This window comes from Alternaria postmessia (assembly GCF_024291825.1).
Source record: "Alternaria postmessia strain BMP 2775 chromosome Unknown scaffold_26, whole genome shotgun sequence".
Lineage (NCBI taxonomy): Eukaryota > Fungi > Ascomycota > Dothideomycetes > Pleosporales > Pleosporaceae > Alternaria > Alternaria postmessia.
This window is the reverse complement of record NW_026260099.1, coordinates 318,503-344,259: the sequence shown is the minus strand read 5'-3', so window position 1 is coordinate 344,259 and position 25,757 is coordinate 318,503. Positions and strand designations below refer to the sequence as shown.

Here is a 25,757-nt window from a genome sequence, read left to right as displayed (position 1 = left end):
TAGCTGCTTCACGGTCGCCCATTTTGGTTGAGTACGTGGAGAGATAACACGTGTTTTGTGTGGGAGTGCTGAGATTTGTGAGTGATCAACATCCCCGGGTGATCAACATCCCGGTCAGCTAGCTTACGTTCACTGTCGGAACTGACACTATCTGAGCTACTGTCCTCGCTGCGATCGCGACGTCTACTTTGTTTACTAGCCCTATGGCCGCGATCCGTATCGTTTCTTAGGCCTTCTCGCTTTGCGATCATTGCAAACATGTCAGCATACTGATCTTCGCCCTCTCTGAAGACCTCGGCCAGGTAGTCGTCAAAATGGTTGCTAGTCTTAGCTACCTGCTTGAAATGACTAGCTTCAAGCTTTGGCCGTGTCGATTTGCTGTTTGTGTTGTCGTGGAAGTCCCAGTTCGCCAAAGCCAGAGCTGTCTGGAATGCGTTCTTGATCTGCCGTCCGTTCCAACGTCGCGATGTCTTCTTCTCGTTAGCCTTCCAGTGTTGCTTGTAAAACTTCTTGATTCCTGCTTCATCGATTTCGATGTCGACGTCGTTAGCCTCTTTGATGCGTCTAAGATTCATCTCCCAAATCTCGGAGGTCTCTTCCTTGCCCAATTTTGGATAGTAGAGGCTAACGTGGATACGTGAGCGAAATGCTTCATCAAATGAGCCAACGCGATTGGTGGTAAGCATCAGCACTCCAGAGTAGTACTCAAGGACCCTGAGGAATACTATTCCTTCCATTAGCGGTGACATCATTGCTACTGATCATAGTGTCCTTACCGGAAACAAGTGCGTTTCGCTTGAGCTGATCTTCAGATCGTCTCGCTAGGAACACGTCGGCCTCATCCAGAAGAAGTACGCATCCCCACTGGGATGCAAGTCTGAAGTACTCTTCAAGGCGCATCTCGACCGTGTTCGCATCAACTCCAAGATCGCCACAAGTGATGGGAAACAATGGCCTTCCCAGATGAAACGCGACACATTCGGCCGTGGAAGTCTTACCCACTCCGGGCACACCGTGCAGCAAGATGATTACACCTTTTCCCTTACCACGAACTAGATCCATTGACATGTCATCCGAGTTCCCGAAGGTGCTCGAAGTATCAACTGTTGGAGTTGTTGATGTGGGTCGAAATTGCCTTGTCTGGTTGCTGATGAGAGCTCTGAGCAGCTTCTTATGAGCAAGAGGTAGAACCAAGTCATCGAATGACTTGTTAGAATTCTGGAGCTTGTTCGAGTCGACTTCGTGATCCAGTACATGTTCAACGTTGAACGCATGCCATCTGCGCTCCTGCAGGGCGTACCCGTACATCCGCGGTGTCAACAGGGCATAATGCTGATCTGTCAATTCATCCTTGGTTGCATACCTCAGAAGTGCAGTCGAGCGAATAAACGAGAGCCTTGCGGTAGTGTCCAGCTCTTGGTCCACATGGATGTCGGTACACTTGGAACAGTCAGTAACCCCGCATGGGGTTAGCTCTATCTCTGTTGCGGTCATGATAGTAGCTTTGTCAATGACACCACCGCCAAACTTCAGATCGTAACGTGGTTTGCTTTCACAATATTGGATTCCCGCTTTTTGGTCCAGGATAATCTCACTATTGACCTGTATGGAGTAAGCACAGTAATCTACGTATGGCTAGGTACGAACTCACCTCTTTTCTTTGGGTGATTTCAACAGCTGCCTCGAATGGTGTTTTCTCTACCTTCTCTTCCAAGGTGAGTCCTTTGTAGAGTTTTGAAACGCCGCCTCGTAAGCTTGCATACAGTTTCCCACGCTCGACGAGCGATGCGTAGTCACTCGGTGTCTCTTGACTGAATCTAATTGGGAAAAGTTCCAAAGACTTGATCGCCTTCAAACCACTGTAGTCCTGCAGCGCGACACATTTTGCCCGCGGTCCATACTTCGTACCGTCGTAGTCAATATAGACACAATCAAGAACAAATGGTGTGACACCCGCGGATACTGTAAGCATTTCACCATCGATACTCCATACTCCAGCAGGTTCCCCATTGGCTGCAGTTGGGTATAAATGCTCATGCGAAGCTCGTCCACCTGTGACATGAAGCACACAGTACGCTTGCTGTGGTCCCGGGAGCACAGCAGGATTTGAAATGACTATGTCTCCCGGCTTGTATAGATGCCACAAATTCTTGTAAGCGATACCTCTTTGATCCTTATCTCCATCTTGAAGTTGACGCCTCAGTTCAAAGATTGCGCGCAGATCCGTGTCCATGACTTCAATGAGGCAACCGAGAAGGTCTCTCTCAATACGCTTTTGTTCGAAGGAAGTCGATGACGTTGCATCGGCTGGTTCGACATCGTGGTTGTTGCCTTCGCCATTTTGGCCTTGGTTCTCAGTATCGTTTTGGTTTTTGGTATCGTCTTCTTTGTTGGTATCATCCTCTTTGTTGGTCTCGTCTTGTTTGTGTTCATCGGACGGGCCTAATTCGGGATTTAGTGTGTGTCCTATAAAGCTCACGCAACCTGGACTCACTATATGATGAATCTGCATCAGACGATTGCGTCTCATTTTGCCTGTTATCTTCTACAGATGCAGGGTCGATACTCTTTTCATCCACCACAGCTTTCTCAGACTCACATTCGATAGTGCGTCGTTCAAATGCTTTCCTGATTGCAGACTCGTAAGTAACGATAGCCTTGAAAGGAGCGATGAAGATCTTTTGCTCGTCCTGCAAATCGAACTCAACCTCTGACTTAATGACTTGAGCCAGTGTTTTCGAGTTGATGGCGATGTGAGTTGGAATGGCATCTTGTCGAGGCACTCGCAGCGCACTCGTCTCGCTGTCTGCTTGCTTAGACTGCTTGGCGATATCATGCATATCAGCATCTTCATAGCAGACGACGATGGCGGCAACGTTCTTGGGTTGGGTCATACTAGGTTTTATCTTCCGAAATTCCTTGTATGTCATGCGGCAGATTTTTGCCTCGCATTCTGCACTTTGATCTGGTTCTTCATCGGTGACGGACTGAGCGGGCTCGGGTTTAGGTACCGCTTGTTGGACGCTGAACGATATGTCAGTCCGTAACGGCACGTTGAGAAGTGTAGAACTCACTCTCCACTTTTGAGCTCTTTGAGCTCGTTCTCAACTTGCTCCAAGCGTTTCACGAGGGATTTGACATAATCATCCTCGCTCGCATCGCTGATGGCACCGCCCTCAGTGGAAAGGTCGCTCCCCTTCTCGGCTACAGAAGTTGATGTATTTAGTGGTGAGTTATTCGGTGTCTCAACTGAGGTGTCCATTGTGGCTGTCTCGTAACCGGAGTCAACGGAAGCGTCAGACGGTTTTGAGTTGTTAACGTCCGTTGCTTCAGATGCTTGCGATTCCATAGATGTATCCATGGCCACAGGGGACCGTGAGTTTAAACTTTAATCGAGGGTGACTCCGAAAGTTTAGTGAATCATTGGGACGGTGCGAATCTGGAAATAATGAATTGGATGCGATGCCTTTGCAATAAGAATATTAGGTTAAAATGCTGAGCATGAGCTTCTTTACACGTACGGACCGTGTCGCGGGGCAAGCACCCCAACCGTCTTACCACCCACACGTTTTATATGCATCAAACAGCATTTTGGCGCCCACTAGTCAGCACATATCCCATGTGTCAGACGGCGTTCCCTTGCAGCGTGAGGGGCGTTCTCAGCCTTGTTGGTGGGATGATCTGTGATAGGGTGCAAACGCGGGCGAACCACTGCTTTCCTGTGGCATTCCACAAGCGCGTAATGCGCGACACCAACATTTGCAGATCTGATATGATGCAGCGTCGTGCAGAAAGTGTCTAATGATGGTTCGCATAGTATTGCACGCGTGCTGAGACTACTGGCAGCTGCTTGGCGCCTTTCCGAATCTTCGAAACCGGCAGATTGAAGACTCATCCTTCCCAAGTATCTTACGGTTGCCAACACTACCGATCGAGGGATACGGACGAAGTCAGTACTTTCACATGTTGATTGTAAGATTTGGGGGGGCCGTTGGAGGTCGCTAGCATAAGGCGTGGCAACCCTGCAAGGTGAAAGGGGTGCAGGTGAAGATTAACTGGCTTGAAGCTGTTTGGTGGCACCTTCCTTTATCAATACGAGGAGCGTCGCATGGTGGGGGGCCAAATTGTCAGCCTTCCTGCACACAAGAACCACCAGCACGGACAACAAGGCAGAGCTGCGAGGAGATGCCGATGGAAGAACATCATCCTCCTCTCTCATCAGGGTCTCCTAACGTCGACTACCTTGACGACTCAATCTTCCGATCCAGCTGTGTTCTGTCCATCTATGCGAGAAGACCAGATGAGAAATGTCGGATCTTGCGACAACAAAGCCGCAAATCACAGTCCATGAGGCTGCACCGCTTTCTGTCCCTATGAAGGCAGCAGTCAAGACATACATCCTCAACGACTTGGAACTTGAGACTCACCCATGCTATGAGCCACTCCAAGAATTAGCACGTACAAACAATGGCAGACCGAGCGCAGTTTCCGCCTTGAGCGCCCCAGTAACGTTCACGGCTTCTGGGATCTCATCGAACGTGACAGACGAGGCCGAAGAGGAAGCAGATCTACCGCTGTAAGTTACAGAGCTATGCGATGACATAGTATGGTGCTTGTTTAACGGGTCGTACAGTGAGGAACTATACCACGATGCTGAGAAGGAATCACAACGCCTAAAGCAAGCGATGCAAGAGTACGAACTGGCCGACAGCAAAGGTCGTAAGAAAAGGTCGCTACCCAGTAGCGACTTGCATACTTGGCGTGATGTCTTAGCAGAGGTTGACGATGCGTCCAAACAGTACAACGAGCCGGACGGTGTATGGGGTAAAGTCAGGAAGGCCTTTAGGAAGTCTGGCGATAAGGCTGTGTCTAGTTCAGCGTGGCTGGTCTTGCTTCCAGCCAGTTCAGAATATTTCTCTATCCTGTGTGGAGGCCTAACGCTCATCATTGGAGTTAGTATCGCAGTGTAAGTGTAGTGGATCTGGAGGCTGACGAATCGAGCAGGCTGCATCACGATTGAAAGGCCTACGCGAAGACGTCATCAAGATCCTCGTCGAGATACCAACAATACTTTCTTGTGCGAACCGCGCGCAGAATGTTGTAAAGACATCGAAAGAACTTCGTCGAAGTGGCGCTGAAGTGTTCTTGGCCACCATCACATTGCTACAACACATACTCAGGTACTTCAAGACCAAAGTTTCAAGTAAGTAAATGTTACGTGATGTTGTGACACGAGGACTAAACGGAGTTACACTTGTAGGAAAAGCAGCGGGTGCCCTCCTCGGACAATCTGAATACGAGCAAGATTTAACTAATAGCATCGAGATGCTCAGATACCATTCATCACAGTTCGAGAAGATCACTCACATATGCTCTCTCGAGATGATTGAGCATACAAGAACCACTGTACAAGCTTTGCAGGCAGATATACGTAGGAACGATAGTGGTGTACATCAACATGTCAATCTTGCACGGACGGAAGCCTACGAGTTATTTAAGAGTCTTGAAGACCGGATCAATCAATCACTTCAAGTGGTTGTTACAATGATGGGCAGTAATCCGAGGCTGGAACAAGGCACACAAGATCTCCGTCCCCCGAAATTACCTATCAAAAGAGCTCGATCGGCTCCGACACTCAGAAGACTTCGTAACGAAGCTGAACGGAGCTGCCTAATTCTGCTCGACTACGAAGAAGCTGTGATCCAGTCCAACATTCAGAAGAACCTTCGTTGCGCATACCAACTACCCAAACCTGCGCAAGACCGCATTATCGCCATGATCCGACACCAGAAAGTCCTATCGTGGCTAGGAAATACCAAGTCTTCAGTTCTCTTCTTGAACGGACATCATAACTCACCGAGAGCCATGGCTCAGAGTCCAACATCATTCTTTTGCGCTAAATTGGCTTCCGCCATACAGTCTAGCAGCGAAGTGTCGAAAGAGCCGTCTTTGCATCCGCCCGTGAAGACTATCGCGATCTCTTTCTTTTCTGCTGAACACCTCGATCCCAAAGATCCTCATCAAGGCGCACAGGGCGTTGTCAGAAGTCTTATAGCCCAACTCTTGGTTTGCTATAACGAATTCGACAGCCATCTCATCAAACAGCTCCTCAAGTCCGATCTAGATCATCTCAAACCGTTGTGCGCCACCCTAGAGATCATGATCAACGAACTTCCCGAAGAAGTAGTGCTGACCTGCATTATCGATGCTATTACGATGCATGAGGACAGCGAGGCACGCTGCAAGAAGGTAGAGTATGTTCTCGACACTCTGATTGAGATTGCAGAATCAGACAATGAACGGAAATGTGTGTTCAAACTCTTGGTCACGTCGCCAAGGGTGTCCAGAAGGTATAGCGCGAGGACTGGCGGTAAGGCATGTGCGAGTGTGCTCACAATGCCGGAAAAGGTGGCTTCTCAAGGAGCTTTTACGATGACAAAGTGGGGCGACTATATGCAAGCTGGTCAAAATGGGTACACTGGTTGAAGACGATCTGTCGACGCATAGGTAAACAAACATTAGATTTTCAGGGGGAGAAGATGCTGACCCATGGTAGGACAGAGCTTCAACCCAACGGTCCGCGAATTGCATTCGTTATTGCGCCTTGACCGTGCTTCCTAAATTATGCCTTAACGATATCCTTGGAGCGGTCTTCCAAGCATTGCTGCACTGCCAGCTGTTACAATCCACCCTCACGAGCGAAAGGTAACATCGTCTTGTAATCTTCCATCGTGTTTAACTAAAGGCGTCTGTGTCCTAATGCGAATGTTTAGGCATATCCTCGGCATGATAGTTTTCTGGAGAGGACATTACTGTATCTATTTTGAGCAATGCGCCGGTCCAGGCCGTCGCCAATCAGAGCTCGGAAGTGGATCACGCGTTACCCCTTTCGGCCACTTGACATGAGCTTCGGGTAAATACCGTGGCAATCAACGTCATTTCCGCCCAAACCCTTCCAGAAGGTCATGGGTGGGGGGCGCGCCACAGCCGGTGCTGGCCGTTTCGGGGTCACAAAACTGGGGATACGATATTTAACCTCGTGTTCCGACTGGATGAAGTCATAGCGTTGCACTTTGGTCGTCGGCGCCGATTGTGGGCACTGTCCAGCCTCACTGAGGACAAGCTTTGATCATGAAATGATGTAGGACAAGGTGAGCAAATACGAGAAAAGATTTGGGTATATGAGAGATGGAATGCTGCTCTCTTTGGGCTTCCATCCAAACATCAACTCATCAACTCTACACTAATACTTCATCACTACAACTACCACTTCTACACTTCAACAACACCACCTTCAAATCATCAACATGAAGTTCACCGCCGCCGTCGCCGCTGCCTCCATGGCCGCCATCTCCTCCGCCCTTCCCCAGGCCTCTTCTCCCTTCCCTCGCCCTGAGGCCGGCGACGTTTTCCGTCTGATGTCTCTGCGCTCCGCCACTCCCATCCAGTACGGCAACGTCCAGGCCAAGGATGGCGGCCTCGTCATCAACTCGCCCGACGAGAACAACAAGACCTGCATCATCAACGGCGACCGCGACAACACCACCAGCGGCATCAACTACGCCTCATTCTCGCTCGACCAGGAGGACGGCAGCGTCTACATCTACACCTTCAACCCCCCTCTCCAGCTGTACGTCGACCGCAGCGGCATGGGCCAGGGCAACGTCCGCTACTCCACCGGTGTTCAGCCCATCGGCAAGAACCAAGAGCGCGGCCCCTTCAAGATCAACGATGATGGTGACCTCGTCTTCGCTGCTGGTGGTCTTACCGGCGATGTTGGCTTCCAGGCTTGCCCCGGCGCTGTTGGCGGAGGCTGGAAGATCTGGCTCTCTGGTGTTGACAAGCCTGCTGGTTCCGAGGGATGCACTCCCTTCACCATGAAGGCGCTCAAGGAGGACGAGCCCAAGAAGTGCCTCTACTCTTCTGCTCCTGCTTAGATGCCGAGCCTATAAAGATTCTTGGAGTGTACATGATGATCTCGAAGACGGGACTTTTGTTTTCTAATGTGTATATATCATAGCATTTGAGCGTCTGCATAGCCTTTTGTTTATCACTTGCTAGAACTGATAATGACAATATTTATCTTTACATTGCGTTCTTTTTTGCTGTACCTACTGACCTGTAACCAGTGTAAGGGGCTACCTACGCAGAGCTGCGCGTCCTACACTGAATTGTTTCGCAACTTCGCGGTACAAGAAAAAAAGCTGCGCCGCCTTCACACAATTCAATGGCTTCATTTGCAGCCTCAATGGGGTCTATATTGATGTAGTCATGTCGCGTTGAAGTTGTGAGGATGCATGTGTTCTGATGGTGGGGTGGTGAACCGGCTCATTGGGCAGGCACTCTACTAAGCCCGTCTTTTACCTTACCTCGTCTGTCCGCCATCCCCAATCTTAACATCACCCACCATCACCTGCTACCAAAAGATATTTCCCTCGAACCTTTCAGGGGGCGATGAGGACACGTTTGTTGCAAGTTTATCCATGTTTAAACTCGCGAAGTCGCTCTTTCGAAGGCAACCATGGCCCCAACTCAAATTCCCGACATCTGGTTTCGAAGTCGTCAGCGACGCGGTAACGTTTGAAGAAGAGCAGCTTGAGGAGTTCCACAGGGGCGTCTACTGTCCTGTCAATATAGGAGACGTTTTCGCGTCGAAGTACCAAGTGGTAGGTAAACTTGGTTTTGGTATTACGTCAACTGTTTGGCTGGCCCGTGATCTACAGCAAGTTCACGTTCGGCAATCACGCTATGTATACTAACAGCAAACCAGCCACCATGCCTACACGACCTTAAAAGTTTTCACAAGAGAGGGAATGGATGAGAATGAGTATAACATGTACAGTATCTTAAGCAAAGGCAATGCTTCGCATCCAGGATACAATCACGTCCGGACAGCCCTCGATTTGTTTACTATTCCCCGACAAGGTGGCGATCATAGATGTCTTGTCCAGAAACCAATGTGGGATAGTTTCAAGGATCTCCTGAACAGAAATCCCGCGCATTGCTTCACGGACGAGCTGCTAAGAGCTGGGTTGTCGCAATTGTTTCTCGCACTTGATTACCTTCACACAGAAGCCAAGATCATACATACAGGTGCGGCCTACGCAGGCCTTCCCATAATTCCATTGACAAGGATGTAGACATCAAAGCCGACAATATTCTCATAGAAATCGAGGATCAGGACATCTTGGAAGCCTTTGTTGACGCAGAAATGACATCTCCCTCGCCTCGAAAAGTCGTAGATGGCAAGCCAATCTACGCGACACGCCAGTTTGGATTGCCGAAAGAGTATGGTCGTGTTGTCCTTGGAGATTTCGGCTCTGCAGTCCGTGGCGACAAACCTCAGATCCATGATGCGCAACCGGATGTCTACCGATGTCCAGAGGTTATGTTGAAGACTAAATGGGGTTATCCAGCTGATATCTGGAACGTTGGAGCGATGGTATGTACCATCTCAAGCCTAAGGCGAAGTCAGACGTTGACCGAGGTATACAGATTTGGGACCTATATGAGGATAAACACCTCTTTTACGGCATTGATCCAATTGAAAAGCGATACCTGACCAGAGCTCATCTCGCAGAATTAGTTGCGATGCTCGGTCCACCACCGATGGATATGCTAGAGAGAGGAGCGCGGAGTAAGGAATTCTTCGATGGTGATGGTGAGACTGCGCTCCCGAAGTGACGTCTGAAGCTAACCGAAGAACTATTAGGGAATTGGATAGCCGAGATAAACATACTGCAAGGCTTGACGTTAGAGAGATCGGAAGACAATCTAGATGGAGAGAAGAAAGAAGATTTCTTGCGGTTCGTGAGGTGCATGTTGCAGTGGAGACCTGAGGATCGGTGGACCGCGAAGGAGTTGCTTGGGCATCCTTGGATAAAAGGGAACTTGTAAGTCGGGTTGAGCAAGTATCGAATGACTCGAAGATGAATGGTCTGACATTTTGGAAGGGATGATCGGGACGAGAGTGAGGGCATGGAGGTGGCGTTGCCTTGAAGCAAGATCTTCCTACACTCGATCATCAACTGGGCAGAAAACATAGTACCGAGGCCTAGCAATAAGTGAGAATTACGCTCCATGAAGTTGCCATGCCTGTCTCGATAGTGTGGGCGAAGTGCTTACACTAGCTCGAAAGCTTCTAGCACAATCCCACCTTTCTCTAACTCTTCTACACTCAACCTGGCACACCAATGATGTCGTTGTTGACGAAGTGGATGAATTGTACTACCACCTTCTTATACCCAGAAGCATCAGGGGCTGCTCGCAAAAGGAAGGCTCGTTCAACGGAATTCACGATATCATCCTGAAAGGTATTAATCTTAATGTCGTGCTGTTCCTGTGTAGATTTGGATCTGAGGTTAGAAGGCATGACGAGTTCGGAAAGTTTTGGGATAGGCAGATCGTGAATATGAAAAGTTCAGAGAAACTTTTTGGGAATTGACGAAAAGGCTGGGGAATAGGAGTGTTGAGAAATATAACCCTGGTTACGTTCGTTGAATATTCGTGTGAACCATGGGGACTGTGGACTTTGATTTCGGACTGCACCCTCGCTTCATGTCGAAAAACATTGCATCGCCTCTCATGACCGTCTTTGCGAGAACACCCTTTCTCGGACTCTCTTTCTCAATATTATTCTGGGGAAATCATGTTGGCATAAACGTCTCTAAATGCGTTGATTAATGTCTCGAAGTCTATTATAATTTCTCCTAACGAGTACCGAAACACGGCATCGCGCATTCCATGACTGAAGAACAAGACACGAAATACCACACAAGAACAAGTCGCAATATGCTCATGTGCGAGGTTAGCGTCGGGATACGATACCTAGGACCAAAATCTTGTCAAGAGGACATCCATGATAGTATTCCAAATCGCTTTTCCACCATACCATTGTTCTCTCAATACGGACTCTACGTCATGAAATAAGTATCTTCATCAAGCTGAGCGAAATCTGAAGTTACAGGCATTCGCTTCGAGGTGATCGTTACCTGCCTGGATATGTACGAGCATCAGTTGGCAGTCCGTCTCCTACATCAGAACATATACAGTCATGATGCTATAGCGATTGACCGGCCCGTTCCTGGGAATCGAATTGGCAATTCGTGATGCCAGGAGCAAGTGCTAGAGATACCGCGCACCAAGCCGACTTCGCTATCTGTATAGCGTTTAATCCATTTGTAATCCTACCGGCGGCGCCTCTGCTTTACGCAACGACGGCGGAGTCAGCGGTCGAGATTAAGGTCCCTTCGTTCTGCATTGCCTCCACAGTGTAAGAGCCGCAAGGATTACAGCAGGCACACCGACCCCAATTCCAATTTTTGCCTCAGTCGAAAGTCCCTCTTTTGGCTTATCTGCTGACGTTACATTCGTCGCTGTTGCTGTTTGCGAGGGTAGGTTTGTTGTTGATTTGCCGGTAGATGTGAGAACTCGTGTCTGCAACGAGGTTGGGATTGGACTGCTGTATGGTACATCTGTTGATGACGTCGTCGTGTCCGGAAGCGGCCCTGACTCTGACGATTGTAAGATCTCCGTCCCATTCTCGTTCAGATATACCCCAGAATAGCTGTTACAACACGCAGCATTGGAATCGCCGCAACAGAAACTGCCGTCATTACAGCGTGTGACGTGGGTGTATCCTGACTGACGACCCAGCATTCACCGTCAGTGACTCGCGGAAAAAGCTTCGGAAGATGAGACGGACCGCAAACGTCCCACAACGGACTGCATCCGCTCCCCTCGTCCCAGTTTTGACTTGTACATCCAATGACGAAGTACTGCCCTGTCCAGTAGTTGCTGTAACAGGCGCCCTGAATGCAGACGTCGTCTGCATAGCCATCAGTTCGATCGAGGTAGCAACACATGTTCGATTCGGGACAGGGCTGTGAGCCGGTGTCTTCGGCTCCATCCCCTATGTAGCAACTACTGTGGTTGGCAGATGCGCGAGCTAGCAGGAGGGCGAAAGTGATGAAAAGGTGGAGTGGTGGAGTGTGTTGCTGTATCATGTTGTCAGGAGAATGGAGTAGAAAGAAATAGCCGGACGGAAAAGTGCGTTCTCAGGTGTGGTGCCTACAGAGAAGTTGACAGTCATATGAACAACACGAAGAAGCATTCTACTGATACTTTGCGCGTGTACATGTACATGGTATCTCGCACACTGCGCCTCATTAGTTTGTGAGAACCTTCTCGACATGTGTGCGCATGAATTTTCCCTATAGCCGACAACACTGCTAAGTTGAGGCTGAGTTGTGTCACGTCGAACTGATGTGGCTGGTCGACGTGTGGTAATGTGGTGGCTTGCGACGGGCTGAGGACACGCGGGTTTCTGGCTCCCACTTTCCATCGCGCGCGTAGCTGTTGACTCTCCTCAACCTTCTTCTACCGCATCAACAGTCGCGACTCATCTCAACCCATCTCTTCTATCGCAAAGCATGATGCAGCATTTGCTCAAAGTAGCATCATCTGTCTTGAGAGAAGAGGGAAAGTTCCACGGCGGCCGCCCCCGTCGGTAAAGTGGGGAAGCTAAGTACACGGGGGATCACACAGCCACCACGCCAGGTCTACGCGTTATCAACGACAAAACGATAACCCGAATTTCTCTTAACATATGCGCGAGCATGGTCGCACCAAATCCAAGCTTATCGAGCCGTGAAACTTCATCAACTACAACTATCGCAAGGCCTCGTTATCTCAAGAGTAGGAATGATTTGAAGGTCCCCTATCGTTTTTGTCATCTACCCCGCCCACAAAGCCATAGAGGACTAACTCGCCCTGCTTCCACACCACAAGGGAACCGCAAGCGCATCCTTCTGCTCTTGCCCATCTGAGCCTTTTCATCTTTTTGCATTAACTAGTTGCGCACGCGCTCAGCATGATTGATGGTGCAATGCGCGAGTACTGCTACAACTAAAGAATGCTATAGCTTCTCCTCGGTTGAAGAAATCACGTCACCACCAGGATCGATGATGCGCTTCACGTCGAGGCGCGGGGAACAGATAGCTTAGACTGACATCCGATTTCGCACGCTCTCACAAAACAGAAGTCCATATATAACGCAGAAACACAGCCGCTGCCTATCGAATGAGCTGAACCATCTCTTGAAACCACGCCTTCACGCAACAGAAGCACACTGAGACGCATGCTCACAGGCTAGCTTATCTACGTTGAAGCGTGTTCACTGATCAATATCTCCATTACTTGATACCATCCAGAAGCAACTATGGCTACCGCAGCCACTGCCACTGTGACGCCTCCAGCGCTCGGCCCAGTCTTCAGCACTACACCCGCAGCCCAGCCACCACCAGGCCAGCCAGACATATCCTATCACCCCGATTGGAAGAAGTACCAAGTCCGTGTAGCCCATCGCAGTCAGAACGATGAACTCCCAAAAACCCTTCCAGATGGATTCCCCAAGGAGCTAAAGGGCGATCTAGTTTGGGAAGGAGAGTCTCTTGCCCAAAAATACGATTGGACCTACGTCTTCTCGGCCGATCAACTAGCGGAAATAGACAATGCAGTTACTCACTTCAAATGTAAGCTCCCTGCCTCACTGATCCCCTCCTTTTGGCGGATATGCTTTTGTTGCAACTGGTTGACGACTGGACCGAATAGCTCTCAAGCTTGGCTTTGGCTACATAGCGCAAGAAACGTTCCCTCTTCCTAATCTGCATGCAGAGTTGCGCCGTCTCTCCCATGAGCTACATTTTGGCCACGGCTTCTTTGTTCTCCGCGGTCTGGATGTCGATAAATACACACGCGAGGAGAACATCATCATCTACACTGGTATATCCTCGCATATTGCCTCTATCCGGGGCCGTCAGGACGCTTATCTAGACGACAAGCGTGCGGATGTCGTTATAGGACATATCAAGGATGTCAGATCTGGAGTTGGGGAGGGCGAGAACAAGAGTCAGCTCAAGATTGGTACTCCAGCGTACACGTCGGACAAGCAGGTCTTCCATACTGACTCGGGCGATATCGTCTCTCTCTTCGCCCTCTCAACGGCGGCAGAAGGAGGCGCTAGCCGTCTTGCCAGTACGTGGCGTGTTTACAATCACCTGGCTGCAACAAGACCCGACCTTATCCATACGTTGAGCCAAGACTGGGAAGCTGAGCTGTATGTTACCCCAAGTCTAAAACAGGCACAGTAAAGTTCAGAAGTCACTAATACATTCTCTCCAGCTTCACCAAGACCGTAAATGACAAAGAAAGATTCGAGAAGCGGCCTCTTCTCTATTACCAGCTTGCCAGCGTAGACGGCAAGACGCCAGAAAGGATCCTTCTTCAGTATGCTCGGCGCTATTATGTTGGTTTTGGGCAGCTTCAGCGCGGCAACCATCTGCCACCGATTACCGAAGCCCAAGCAGAGGCACTCGATGCCTTGCATTTCTTAGGCGAGCGTTTCAGTGTATCGACCAACTTCGAAAAGGGCGATATACAGTACGTCAACAACGTCGCCGTATTCCATGCGCGTGACGGCTTCACTGATAAAGGCGACAAAAAGTGAGTTCTCCAGAATATCAAAAGACTGCCGAGTACAACAAGATCAGATAACTGACTATATTGGGGATCATAGGAGACATCTACTACGACTGTGGCTGCGTGACCCTGAGAATGCATGGGAGACTCCAGTTCCGCTTGCCTCGAGATGGGACCGTGTATATGAAGGTGTGACACCCGAGCTGCAGGCTTTCCCGCTCGAATCGCACACTCGCAGCGAAAGCACCCCAAGTGCAAAGTGAGCGACTGGTCTTCTAGCCCATGTTCGAATTGATCTATAGCGGGAACGTTGGTCTTGACGCCACCAGGCTATGGTGATTCACGGGTATCATGCATGACCATCAAAGGATGACATCACAGCAGTCATCGCAAGTACTTAATTAAGTATCAGCTGTCGCAATACGATACTCGCAATTCCATATGATCAGACCTTCAGATAAAAAGCATAACTTCCAACACAAAGTACAGTTTAGAAGTAGGCTCCTCCAGCATAATGTCATGAGACGATCTATTTGTGGGTTGAGAACGACGGAACTGCACTCCATCTTTTTCACGACCTCGAGGTAACATGATTACGATTGATCTCACTCTACCAGGTTTGGTAAAAGCTAGAGTTTGGCTTCACGAATCATCTAAGTCTACAGCAAATTAGTCCTCTTACTTGCCAGAGCAAGCCACGTGATACCAACATGCGCTCCTATTACGGGTATTATGTGGAGCTCTGGCGTGCCAGAACAGCTAGTTAGCGTCAATGATGCAAGCGCGTCGATATATCGCGAAACACCCCACCAACACTTCATCCTGAGACCATTGCTCCAGTGCGCGCCGATAAGACTTGAGCAAGGCTTGATGTGCGATTCTCGGAGAGCAAGGGAGCACATTGCAAATTGTCAGAGCAGAAAGAGTTGCGGGCTTTGATGGTCTACGAGCCTTGGCTGCATCGTCCACCACTCCATCATGAGCGCTTACATGACGTGCTTCTAGGCATGTTCCACTTCTGGAAGGTGAGAGACTGTTCATGGCATGGATACTGCTTGTCACTCCCGTAATTGGCATTGCGATGGTGATTGTGCCATCACATAGGCTGGTCACGACGTGCGCATGGACAAAATGACAGGGCTGAGAAGGACTATACCCTCCACTGTTGTCGTCCTTAGATTCTTGCTATGGTGTATTAATATTATTCCCACAGCACGTCATTTTAGACAACCCGCGATGCGATATATGTAATGTCCCTCGCATTCTTGTTCATACTGTAGGATACACCATTGGGATCGAGAATAGTTGGCCACCTTGTATCACCCGAGCCGTATCGTCCTCCAGACCGAATCGCCAGACGATCCACACTATGGGCTTCCTATCCAAGATCGGACCGCAGACCACCACAAGCCAGGTGGCACCCGAAAGCGACAACTCGGATAGCGAACTCTCCGTTATCCATGACGGCAACTTGGCCTACGTCCATCAGACGGCTGGAAATGGCGCCTCCGGCTATCAGGAAGCTGTAGGGGCGCCTGTAGAGAAGCATTCACCTCTGGGCTACCACGTCAACTGGCTTACAGTCATCTTTCTCAACGTCAACCATATGGTTGGCACCGGCATCTTCTCTACGCCAGCTACAATTCTTCGGCTGACAGGCTCCGTGGGTTTGGCTCTGATCTACTGGGTTGTCGGGTTTATTCTAGCGGCTGCTGGCCTCGGTGTATACCTGGAGTTCACCAGCTTCTTCCCCAACCGAAGCGGCTCTGAGGTTGTGTGGCTCGAACAAAGCTTTCCAAGACCTAAGCACTTCTTCCCGATAACCTTTGCTGTTCAATCCGTCCTCCTGTCTTTCAGTAGCAGCAACGCTATCGTATTGTCCAACTATCTATGGCGGATCGCTGGGCGCGCACCAGACCCATGGGAACTCAAGGGTGTAGCTATCGCCGCGTACACATTCGCCGTCATCTGCGTGGTCGTACACAACAGATATTCCTTATGGACGATAAATGGAATCGGAGCTCTGAAGATACTGCTGCTTGTCTTCATCTCGATTTCAGGTTTTGTCATCCTTGGCGGTCATGCGCCCCGTGTAGAAAACCCTGGCATCAACTTCAGGGACGGCAACGCCATGAGCGGAACCACTTCCAGTGGATATAATCTCTCACAAGCCATGGTGAATATAAGCTTCGCCTTCTCTGGATGGCAGAATGCCTTCAGCATGGCCAACGAGATCAAGAGTCCTCTGCCTACTCTCAAGAAGAACGCTACCGCGTCGCTACTGATTGTCTTTACACTCTACTTTCTCTGCAACATCGCGTATTTCGCCACTGTTCCGAAGGACGTATTTATCGATTCGAGCGAGCTGGCAGCAGCTGTATTCTTTCGTACCGCTTTTGGATCGGCTGCCGAGTCAGCTCTCAACTTCTGTGTCTTGCTCAGTTCTTTTGGCAACCTACTCGCCGTCTTAGTCGGTCAGTCACGACAGATTCGCGAGATTGCTCGCCAAGGTGTACTTCCGTGGACGGAGTTCTGGGTATCGACGAAGCCTTTCGGTACACCACTTGGACCGTATCTCCTTAAATGGGTTTTCACCATCATTATGATTGTGGCACCTCCAGCAGGCGACGCATTTCAATTTGTCGTCTCGCTGAAGTCATATCCAGATGCCATATTCCACGTGGCTTTAGGCGCCGGCCTCATTTTCCTCCGCCGGCGTCGCGACCGGTCTGGTACTCCTCGATCAGACTTCAGGGCTTGGTGGGTTATCGTCGTCCTATATTTACTCTCACAGATCTATCTGCTTGTCATGCCATGGATTCCCCCGGTTGGTGGCATCTACGCTGGCACCGTTAGTTTTTTCTATGCTACTTACATGATCGTGGGTATCGCGGTCATCGGTGTCTGCGGTGCTTATTACTACGTGTGGATGGATGTCCTTCCACGTTGGGGCAACTATACCATCAGGTCGCAGGTGGTCAATGTGGATGACAATGGTGCCAACACGCATCGGCTGCTGCGTGTACCTAATGCTGAGGTGGCTGATTGGGATGCCAACCATGATGAGCTTGGTAGGGCGATACATTAAGGGCGGACTAGTAGATATGCAATTCTTTGTCAACTTCTCGTGCCTCGAGCACTTGCACGATAATTTCTCCGATGTAAAAAGTGACGGTTCATGAATAAAAGTGATGGTCATCACATCTGTATGATTACTGAGGGCAGCCTACTATCCCCCCGCCCCCGCCATCATCCCAGTCAACGCCTCCACCCGGACACCAAACACAAGCCTCACCATGATTGCAAAACTGCCCCCAACAACGACATCCAGTCATACTTTAGCAGGCATGGTAAAAGATCCGTATGGATGCGCTATCACAGGAAAAGAAAAATCCTAGCTGGTCAATGCAGCATGCCCCTGGGACCTGCAGCGGAGATGGAGGATGTATCTTGGAAGCAAAGTGGCTGGCACGCCAATGCACAGGCGCCCTCAATCCACGCTCGTGCCACCAATGTAGCGTCCATGCTTGAGTGGGGAAAGCGTAATTGTGGTAGGATTCGGGACATCCTGGAGCACCATAGAGTTAGGTGGAAGTTTCAAGTGCTTGTTTCAAGATAGGCTCCTGCCTGAAGGATCTCGGTTAGGGCTTTTGGCCCCCATAACAGGGTATTGATGCGCTTCTGGCCGTCACACCCTCCATAGCGCGAACCGTGCCATGTCTTGTTGCAACTCGTTATCAGCTGAGAAGGCTGCCAAAGTTTATTTATAAGGTTCGCAACCCAAAGGACATAGGCCGAGGCTATCAGATGTCATTACCTATTCTTCTCCAGCAGTCATGGCTCTGAGTTCAAGAGCCAAAACCAATTCACGAGGTTCCAAACTTATCGCCAGTAATGGAAACAAGAGAAAAAGAGACGGAACATCAGATATCCAGTCGAAACCGATATCCAAGAAAAGGACAGGATCGGATTCGGTACTTGCTGTTCCAAGCAAACAAACGGACTGCCAAAAGGCTCTTGAGGAGGCGAAGATCGTGAAAGAATTCCGCATCACGTTCCACCCACGGAAGTTCGACCCACAACGTCCGGGAAACGTTCCTGAGGAACATCAGACAAAATTCAGGCACATTCAGCAGCTGGGCCAGATCAGTTACGATTCGTATGCGCTACAACCTCGACCTGACACTGCCAACAAGCCATGGGAACTCGAGAATAAGCTGAGGGCTACACGGGTGAGCGCGAGGGCGATTCAAGCGAGAAATGAATATCAGAACGAGGATGGCTGGCGAACGAAGCTTGACAACCTTGTCTTTGAACGCTTTGAGATCGAAGTTGCGTGGTATGATACGATCTGAGTTTGATCTATATCATATCTCTTGTGCTAACAACAGGTAGCCAGGAGTGCCGCAAACGTCGGTGGCAATCCTTCGTCGAAGTCAATCCGGAAGAGAGCAACAGCCGAACAAAAAACCTTGCAGAGCGTCAGCATCGTCGTACAGTATGTGACTGTAAGCCATCGTCAAAGCAATATAGCATGTGAGTCGATAACTTTATCAAGCGACGAATCACAGCTAATCACGTTCCCAGTTTGAGCACAGGGCTGACCGACATGTTCACTACACGTATTGGCGAGCGAAGTGTCATACAAGACGATCCAGAGAACCACCGTAGAATAGAAATGCGGCCTGATCGAATCTATGGATTGAATACTACAGATACCATTCGAAATATTTTGGAGCAACCACATGTTTCTCACTTGAAAGAAGTGTCTGAGCTCGACGATGACCTACAAGGCAGATTGACCGTCAGCTGCAATCCAGATAGTGGTGGAGAAGTTTCGATATATCCTTTCTTGGTGATGGAGGCTAAGAGCCTCAAGAGCGGAACCACTTTTCCGGACATCGAGACACAAACGGCAGTACCTATACGAAATCATCTGTATCTGCAACTCAAGCTCCAAGACGACAAATTCAACAATATGCCGACACCAGGAGGTCCATTGACCTGGTTTCTTGCTTATGTTGGTGAGACGTGGAGGGTATACGGGTGTTACGTCACAAAGTCTAGCCCAGGCAATTCGCCCTGTTATGTAAGTGAATACGTGGGCTTTCCGATGCGTTGGTTAACACAGTAGCAGGAGATCGTTCGCTTGTGGCAAGGCGATATCACTGGCTACGACGAGGCACTTCAACTAGTTCTAATTATGGACTATATTGTTGATTGGGCGCGTGATATCTTCCGGCCCAGTATCATGAGACAACTGATGTCCGTAGTCGACAAGGGCGAACAGTCATCTTACACGATTGTCGATCAACCTGACATCCTCTCAATACACGATCCTGCGAACTCTCGGTACGGTGGCAGGCCTGTCCCTACCATTGCCGGAGCTGGGACATTCGAGGCGCCTGCTGAATCCGCCTTCGATGCAGTACACTCCACGATCAGCTCTTCTTTCGAGCCTCTTTTTGAGAGTACTGGAAAACATGTCGATATCAAGGTCTGGGAAAGCGCCAAGTACGAGTCACGAGTTCGAGGGCTTTTTATCACCGAACACGACTCCGCTGCCATGAAACACCTGACGACCTACGGTTATAAGAGATTGGAAACCGTTTACATGAGTCGCTGTTGGTTCCTCTTACCAAACAGCAAAGATATAAGGACCATTGAAGAGGCTTGGACCGGGAGTACACCTGCAGAGATTAAGGACGTGTCAGATCCCTCGGAGCAGAAAATCTTGATCTCGCTCTATGTGCAATTTCGTAACGATGAGTTCGGCGCCCCTATACGAGAGCTGACGTACCTTGCTTTCACTGGGTCCGTCGTTAAACAAATGCGGTACGAGAGAGATATAAACGGCATATTAGAGCGAGATGAGCTGGTTGCTTCACCTGAAGTACTCGGACTTAAGCTAAGCGAAGCCTGGACCTCGAGCCACAATAACTACTTCCAGCGTTACGCCAGCGGAGAGATTAGCGTACTTCGTGTCACTGCATCCGACCATGACAAAATGTCCGATAGTGTCAGCCTCAGCTTCCTCAACGACCGTGATACCACGAACTATGCAAGAAGACTGGATTCGTTCATCAAGAACATTTGCGAGCATCCACGAGCGAATCTCCATAAAGTATACGCGCCATGTTTTCGATACACCAAGGTCGTTCATTCGCTCACCGTGAAGCCTCACTGTATCTTGGACCCTACTCAAGCTTGTGTTTTCATCAACGCAAAAGCAATGCCTTCGGGAATTTGCATCTATGCCAAAAATGGAGCATCTGAAAAGACCAATCATGAATGGGTCATCAGGCATCTTGTGCAAATAGTAGTCGTCCTTTGGGACAGTCAATGGCCAGATACCAAAGGCTCCTTCTATATACGAAGGTATATGTTTGAATCACATTATATTGACAGTAAGATTCTATTGTGGATCGTGTCAGATCCTCAATGGGACTTGTACACTGCGATGAAGCCCTCTTTGACGATGCCTGGTACGGAACGAGTTCATGAACATCTGGCGTGGTTCCGTAAAGTGTTGCTCACACACAAGTGTGGAACAGGCACAATACGATCCAATGTCACTGGATGCGGTGCACACAGGGCAGGGTACAGAAACGTCCAACGTCACATTCAAGAGGCTTGCAAGAAATGTGATTACGATACAAGTTTCGTGGCCCCTAAATTTCCCTTCTGCGACGAAGACTTCATGCCAGGTGGCTTTGATGGAAATCTAAAGGAAAGCAGCGTCCATTAATGTCTCGATTGGAGTGTATATATTGCTTGAAGCAGCGTATGCTTGTTATTCATGACAGCCTTTACTTCTTACGTGTGGAAGTTCTGAATAAAGACTCACATGCTCCTGCTAGACATTTGCTCAGCGCATAGTAATCGCTCGTATATACTTCATGGAAATGTCATTTACTCCTCATCAATTTGAAGCCTTATTCCTGACAATGTTCTCATATTGTTGTACTTCTCCATCTTCCTCCTTTAGCATCTCTATCCTTCCAAGTCGATCCCTCTCTTCATTCACCACTGTCCTCTTCAACTGTAACTTTTCGAGGTACATGTCTTTCTCATGTTGCTCTCTTATCGATCTCAACATCTGACTAACCATTTGGTGAAGACAAGTAGATATAGAACCTTTCATCACGTGGTCGTGCCTTGAGCACATATACAACAGTCACTTCGATAGTCTTCATATACATTTGCGGCCTTAAATAGGGATCTTCTAGATTGAGAGCAGCTATACTCATCATACTATACTTGGTAGGTGTTGAGCTCCTCTAGTGTGCACGGGACGGGTTGAAATGGCACCATGATATGATGAATCAAACAGCCATTTTCTTCCAAGAATCCCGTGCGGAGACGCGTTCCCACCAAGCTTGTACATTGTGGCGGGTTCCAAACAGATCACCCTCCTGAACTTCGAAGAGCTTTCCGACGAGTGGCATATAGAATATATCGATCAAAGAAAATACATTGCCACCCATGTAGTCCTGCTTTGCAAGAATATTGTTGAACACGTCAAGGTTTTCAGAGAGAGCGTTCCTCGCTTTCTCAAGAGCGGGCTCTTCAGTGGGCTGACCGAACATACTGTACGAATTTCGTCAACTCTGTCATAAAATCCGTGCATAGGCAACTTACGGTCGCACCATCTTCTGGTAAAATATCTCCTGGGCGAATGGGTCGAAGTTATTTTGTTCCACAGACGCCCATTGCTCAAAGTGGGCCCAGGCTTTCTTGTCGTCGAAGGAGGGTAGAAGAGCGGTACCCTGCTCGGCGTACTCGCTGGCTAGGAAACGCGATATCGCGCGAGATTCTACCCGTAACAGATGAGATCATGTGGAAAACGAAGCGCTGGGTACTGACCAAAGAGAACAAAGTTGTTGTCTTCGAGAATCGGAATCTTGCCGAAGGGATGTTTTTTGAGATGCGACTCGGTCTTTTGTTCCATTAGTTTGTGTGAAGTCGAACATCGTGTTCACTTACCTTGTGTTCTCCAGCGGCAATGTTTGGAGCATGCAGCGTAAAGTCACTCACTCCCTTCTCAGCAAGGACAAGAAGCGGGCGAAGTGTGCAGACTGAGTGCGAAATGCCAACAAGGGTGAACGGCATGGTGAAAATCCAAAGCGATATTTATCGAGTAGGGATCTTTCTAGAGTGTGACATCCTCAGAGGGAGGCGCCACTCTTATATATATGTAGTCTGACTTGTTCATACGTCAGCGATACACAGATACAATTTCCATACTGCACTGCGGATCTGGAGATGATTCATCAGCTGCAGAAGCTCGTTTTGGGATCCAGACCAGAGAAACCAGATGGTGGGCCTCGGTCCGATCATGGAACATCCGCATGTATTTACAAAGTTGCTAACTAATCTGTACAATTTGCATCCGCAGTGAGAAAGACGGTAGTCGCTCTTTCTTTGAGCGGGGCAATTGCGGCTACAAAATATATCCGCACCGGAAAAGCATCCATTGTGAAACAGCAAAGACTGCTATTCTACGGGTTCTAGACGCCGTACGGAGTCTTAGTGCGAGGGTAGCCAGCCGGAGTCAACATTGGCATCGGTGGAAAAAGAACTTCCATAATTCATTGGACATAATTCTACTTACATTGCATCCACATGAATGAGATGTTCTGTATGCTGCAGCTCCTTAGATTACTAACAAGACTGATCTTGCAGTAGTAGCTCGTCAATGAACTAGGATGCGCGGATCTTGTCGGCGCGATTGTATGAGTATCACTACCCGAAACTGGCAAACAGTTCGCGATGGCTTTGATGCGATTGCCTGGTTCACGGTCTTTACTGTCGTAATATGGGAATATGCTCAGAAGTGGAGATACGAAAAGCGATTTGTAATACACTTCATTCTTCCTACTTAATGACTGAAGCGTTGAAGGCGATTGCAATCTTCGCAACTAATCTGACATTTCTCAATTCATAAACATGAACCCATGGGTATGAGATCTCAGAAATTCTGGCACTAATTCACCATACGACTCATCTGGTCCACTTGGCTCGAGGATATCATGAAATACCTCGCGCGCCTTATCACGCAAGGATGGCATATTGCTCAACAGTCCTTGCGCGATCGGCAACCAGTCGACAACTTGAGTAAGCCTGAGCTTTATTGACTAGATTACCACTGACGTTAGCTGATTACCAACCTTGGGAGTTGATGGCCTTCTGGCTTACCTCGAGTGATTGTCCAAACATCGTGACTTGCTCGCCGCTCTGGGCAGCGATAACTGCGCAAGTCGCTAAGCTGCAAAACCTCCTACATCCGTCGATAAGTCTTTGCGCATCGCAACCAGCCTTCTGGAACTGCTCTATGAATTGGACAAAGTTGTGGATCAACTGCACATCAGCCTCAGCATAAATTGATGCTGGACGTACTAGAGTCTCGGATAGCAAGACCAAGACAGCGGAGAGGGGATAGCACAGTATTTGCCTTTATGTAGTTTCAGCTTCAGGCGCTCACGCAGATTATCAGTGATGAATCATGGCAAACATACCAGAGATGTGTGAATGGCTGCTGCGGACGCAAGCGAAACAGCACATCAAGTGTTTTACGAGCTGCCATGGCGCACTCCATCCAAGGCATTCTGCTGTTGAATACGGAACTCTCCGGTGAGGACAGTTGGTCTTCTCGTAAGGCGGAGTTGCATGTTTCCAGGTCAACCAGAAGAGCGATCGTGGTGCTGACCCTGCTTTTACAACTAAAATAGATAAAGTGTAGGAGAGCAACTGGGACTTCGAGGAGCGGCGTCCCATACATTCCGTCACAGACTTGCTTATCTGTGGGCAATGCATCTTTCCAAGATTCGAGATCGTTGTCGATTTCTTGTAGAAGTCTCAGCAGACCAAAGCTTTCCTGCTTGCCCACTTTATGTAGTAGTTCGTGTATTCGCAGCTGTTTGATAGCAAGCGTTGCTCGCTCTCGCAGAAGGGTAATCTGATCTAGCCTTTCAGGGCTCGTGGAATGGTATGGTTCGTCTCTAGAAAATTCCACAGGTATTTCCACTGCACCAAGAGGCGAGGGCAAGTCACATCTATGCGTCATCTCCGCATTGATGATATATATCACCCAAAAGATTCGTTTGCTTCTGTATGCTTCAACGTTGTTGAGACCGGCGTAGTATTCCGTCGTGTGCATGCCGAGTATATGAGCCACGCGGGCTGCAGTAGCTGTTATCTGTCCAGCGACGCGGGTGTCAGCTGAACGCAGCATGAACAAAGCCATGGCAAGCAGCGCTTCACAACACACTATTGAAGGTTCTCGAACTGCGATTTCGGCATAGATTGCAAATGCATTCTTGAAAAACCCCCATGCCGTTGATGAGAGTGCCGTAAGAGACCCATTGTCTATCCTCTGAAGTGCCGATACCCCAAGGAGTGAGCACACAGTCGCCCATCGGCATGGGTCACTGCGGTAATCACCTGCGCCTGCAATATATTGTTCATTGGCCCGGTCCATAATATCTTCTCTAGCAAGGAAGATGCCATGGACCTGGATCGCTTCGTTCACTGAACGCAGCACATCTATTGCGAGATGTTTCGGAGGAAGCTGTGCATATATTCTACTCTCATAGTAGCCCCGACTCACTTGTGACTGCAGATGTTCCATCGTTCTGCTAATATCAGCGGCGAAGACCGTGAACCTTCTAGCAGCGGTAGGCAAGGTTCGTGTTGTCTCGCTGTCAGTCCAAGGACTCCAGGTCGAATCAGCGATCTGGTCGAGTCTGGCAGTTGTATCGTCTATGTGAGATCCTTTCAGATACGTATACCCGTACAATGAAGTGGTACTGATATGCTTACCTCCTTCAGAGACCACAGCTTTCTTGCCACTTTGCACTCGATCATAACCTCTTGATTCGCGAATCGCGTCATGCGGTGTATCATCTTGTTGTGAAAATAGATGATCTTGTTTTTGTTGCAGCACAACAGGCGCATCGTCCTTCTTGCTGGAAGGTATGATTGAGCTCATCCCTCTACTTTTGCCAAGGAGAAGACTTACGCCTTTCCACGACCCCGTCGCCGTCGCATTGTGTATACGCAATTCCGTCTGTGCTTTACGCAATGGCTACAATATGGCTGTGCTCCATTGCAGCGTCTCTTTCTCTGCTGACATTCCAGGCATGCCTACAATGTGTTAGCGTATTGTATGGTATGCCTTTCAGCAGAACAGACGAGGGTACTTACATTGATGGTTCGTTTGCCTTTGAGCATGTCTGCAGACCTGTCGGTGTACGCGTATCGTTATGACGTTCTATCAG

General features: G+C 49.1%; 9 protein-coding genes across 9 annotated transcripts; 7 read left to right on the top strand and 2 right to left on the bottom strand.

Annotated features, from left to right (window-relative positions):
• Positions 1-127: 127 nt before the first annotated feature.
• J4E82_005195 (uncharacterized protein) lies at positions 128-3,361 on the bottom strand (the record flags this gene model as incomplete). Its single annotated transcript, XM_051731464.1, has 5 exons — positions 128-724; positions 777-1,602; positions 1,652-2,442; positions 2,495-3,024; positions 3,075-3,361. Coding segments are annotated over 5 exons (3,031 nt in total), but the record flags the coding sequence as incomplete, so codon positions are not given.
• Positions 3,362-4,307: 946 nt separating this feature from the next.
• Positions 4,308-5,211, top strand: J4E82_005194 (uncharacterized protein; the record flags this gene model as incomplete). The annotated part of the gene is made up of 3 exons (XM_051731463.1): positions 4,308-4,576; positions 4,634-4,952; positions 5,005-5,211. 3 exons carry the CDS (start codon positions 4,308-4,310, stop codon positions 5,209-5,211), a joined length of 795 nt encoding a protein of 264 aa, XP_051588901.1.
• Positions 5,212-5,547: 336 nt separating this feature from the next.
• Positions 5,548-6,486, top strand: J4E82_005193 (uncharacterized protein; the record flags this gene model as incomplete). The annotated part of the gene is made up of 1 exon (XM_051731462.1): positions 5,548-6,486. The coding sequence occupies one exon, from the start codon at positions 5,548-5,550 to the stop codon at positions 6,484-6,486; it is 939 nt and encodes a 312-aa protein (XP_051588900.1).
• Positions 6,487-7,307: 821 nt separating this feature from the next.
• On the top strand, positions 7,308-7,937 carry J4E82_005192 (uncharacterized protein; the record flags this gene model as incomplete). Its single annotated transcript, XM_051731461.1, has 1 exon — positions 7,308-7,937. One exon carries the CDS (start codon positions 7,308-7,310, stop codon positions 7,935-7,937), a length of 630 nt encoding a protein of 209 aa, XP_051588899.1.
• Positions 7,938-8,483: 546 nt separating this feature from the next.
• On the top strand, positions 8,484-9,897 carry J4E82_005191 (uncharacterized protein; the record flags this gene model as incomplete). The annotated part of the gene is made up of 5 exons (XM_051731460.1): positions 8,484-8,722; positions 8,771-9,093; positions 9,141-9,442; positions 9,496-9,661; positions 9,713-9,897. The coding sequence occupies 5 exons, from the start codon at positions 8,484-8,486 to the stop codon at positions 9,895-9,897; spliced, it is 1,215 nt and encodes a 404-aa protein (XP_051588898.1).
• Positions 9,898-13,219: 3,322 nt separating this feature from the next.
• On the top strand, positions 13,220-14,741 carry J4E82_005190 (uncharacterized protein; the record flags this gene model as incomplete). The annotated part of the gene is made up of 4 exons (XM_051731459.1): positions 13,220-13,532; positions 13,612-14,116; positions 14,182-14,502; positions 14,576-14,741. The coding sequence occupies 4 exons, from the start codon at positions 13,220-13,222 to the stop codon at positions 14,739-14,741; spliced, it is 1,305 nt and encodes a 434-aa protein (XP_051588897.1).
• Positions 14,742-15,847: 1,106 nt separating this feature from the next.
• Positions 15,848-17,566, top strand: J4E82_005189 (uncharacterized protein; the record flags this gene model as incomplete). The annotated part of the gene is made up of 1 exon (XM_051731458.1): positions 15,848-17,566. The coding sequence occupies one exon, from the start codon at positions 15,848-15,850 to the stop codon at positions 17,564-17,566; it is 1,719 nt and encodes a 572-aa protein (XP_051588896.1).
• A 748-nt stretch (positions 17,567-18,314) lies between these two features.
• J4E82_005188 (uncharacterized protein) lies at positions 18,315-21,226 on the top strand (the record flags this gene model as incomplete). Its single annotated transcript, XM_051731457.1, has 4 exons — positions 18,315-18,817; positions 18,878-18,976; positions 19,066-19,567; positions 19,616-21,226. The coding sequence occupies 4 exons, from the start codon at positions 18,315-18,317 to the stop codon at positions 21,224-21,226; spliced, it is 2,715 nt and encodes a 904-aa protein (XP_051588895.1).
• Positions 21,227-21,803: 577 nt separating this feature from the next.
• Positions 21,804-22,590, bottom strand: J4E82_005187 (uncharacterized protein; the record flags this gene model as incomplete). The annotated part of the gene is made up of 4 exons (XM_051731456.1): positions 21,804-22,068; positions 22,120-22,294; positions 22,345-22,417; positions 22,465-22,590. The coding sequence occupies 4 exons, from the start codon at positions 22,588-22,590 to the stop codon at positions 21,804-21,806; spliced, it is 639 nt and encodes a 212-aa protein (XP_051588894.1).
• Between the last annotated feature and the right edge of the window lie 3,167 nt (positions 22,591-25,757).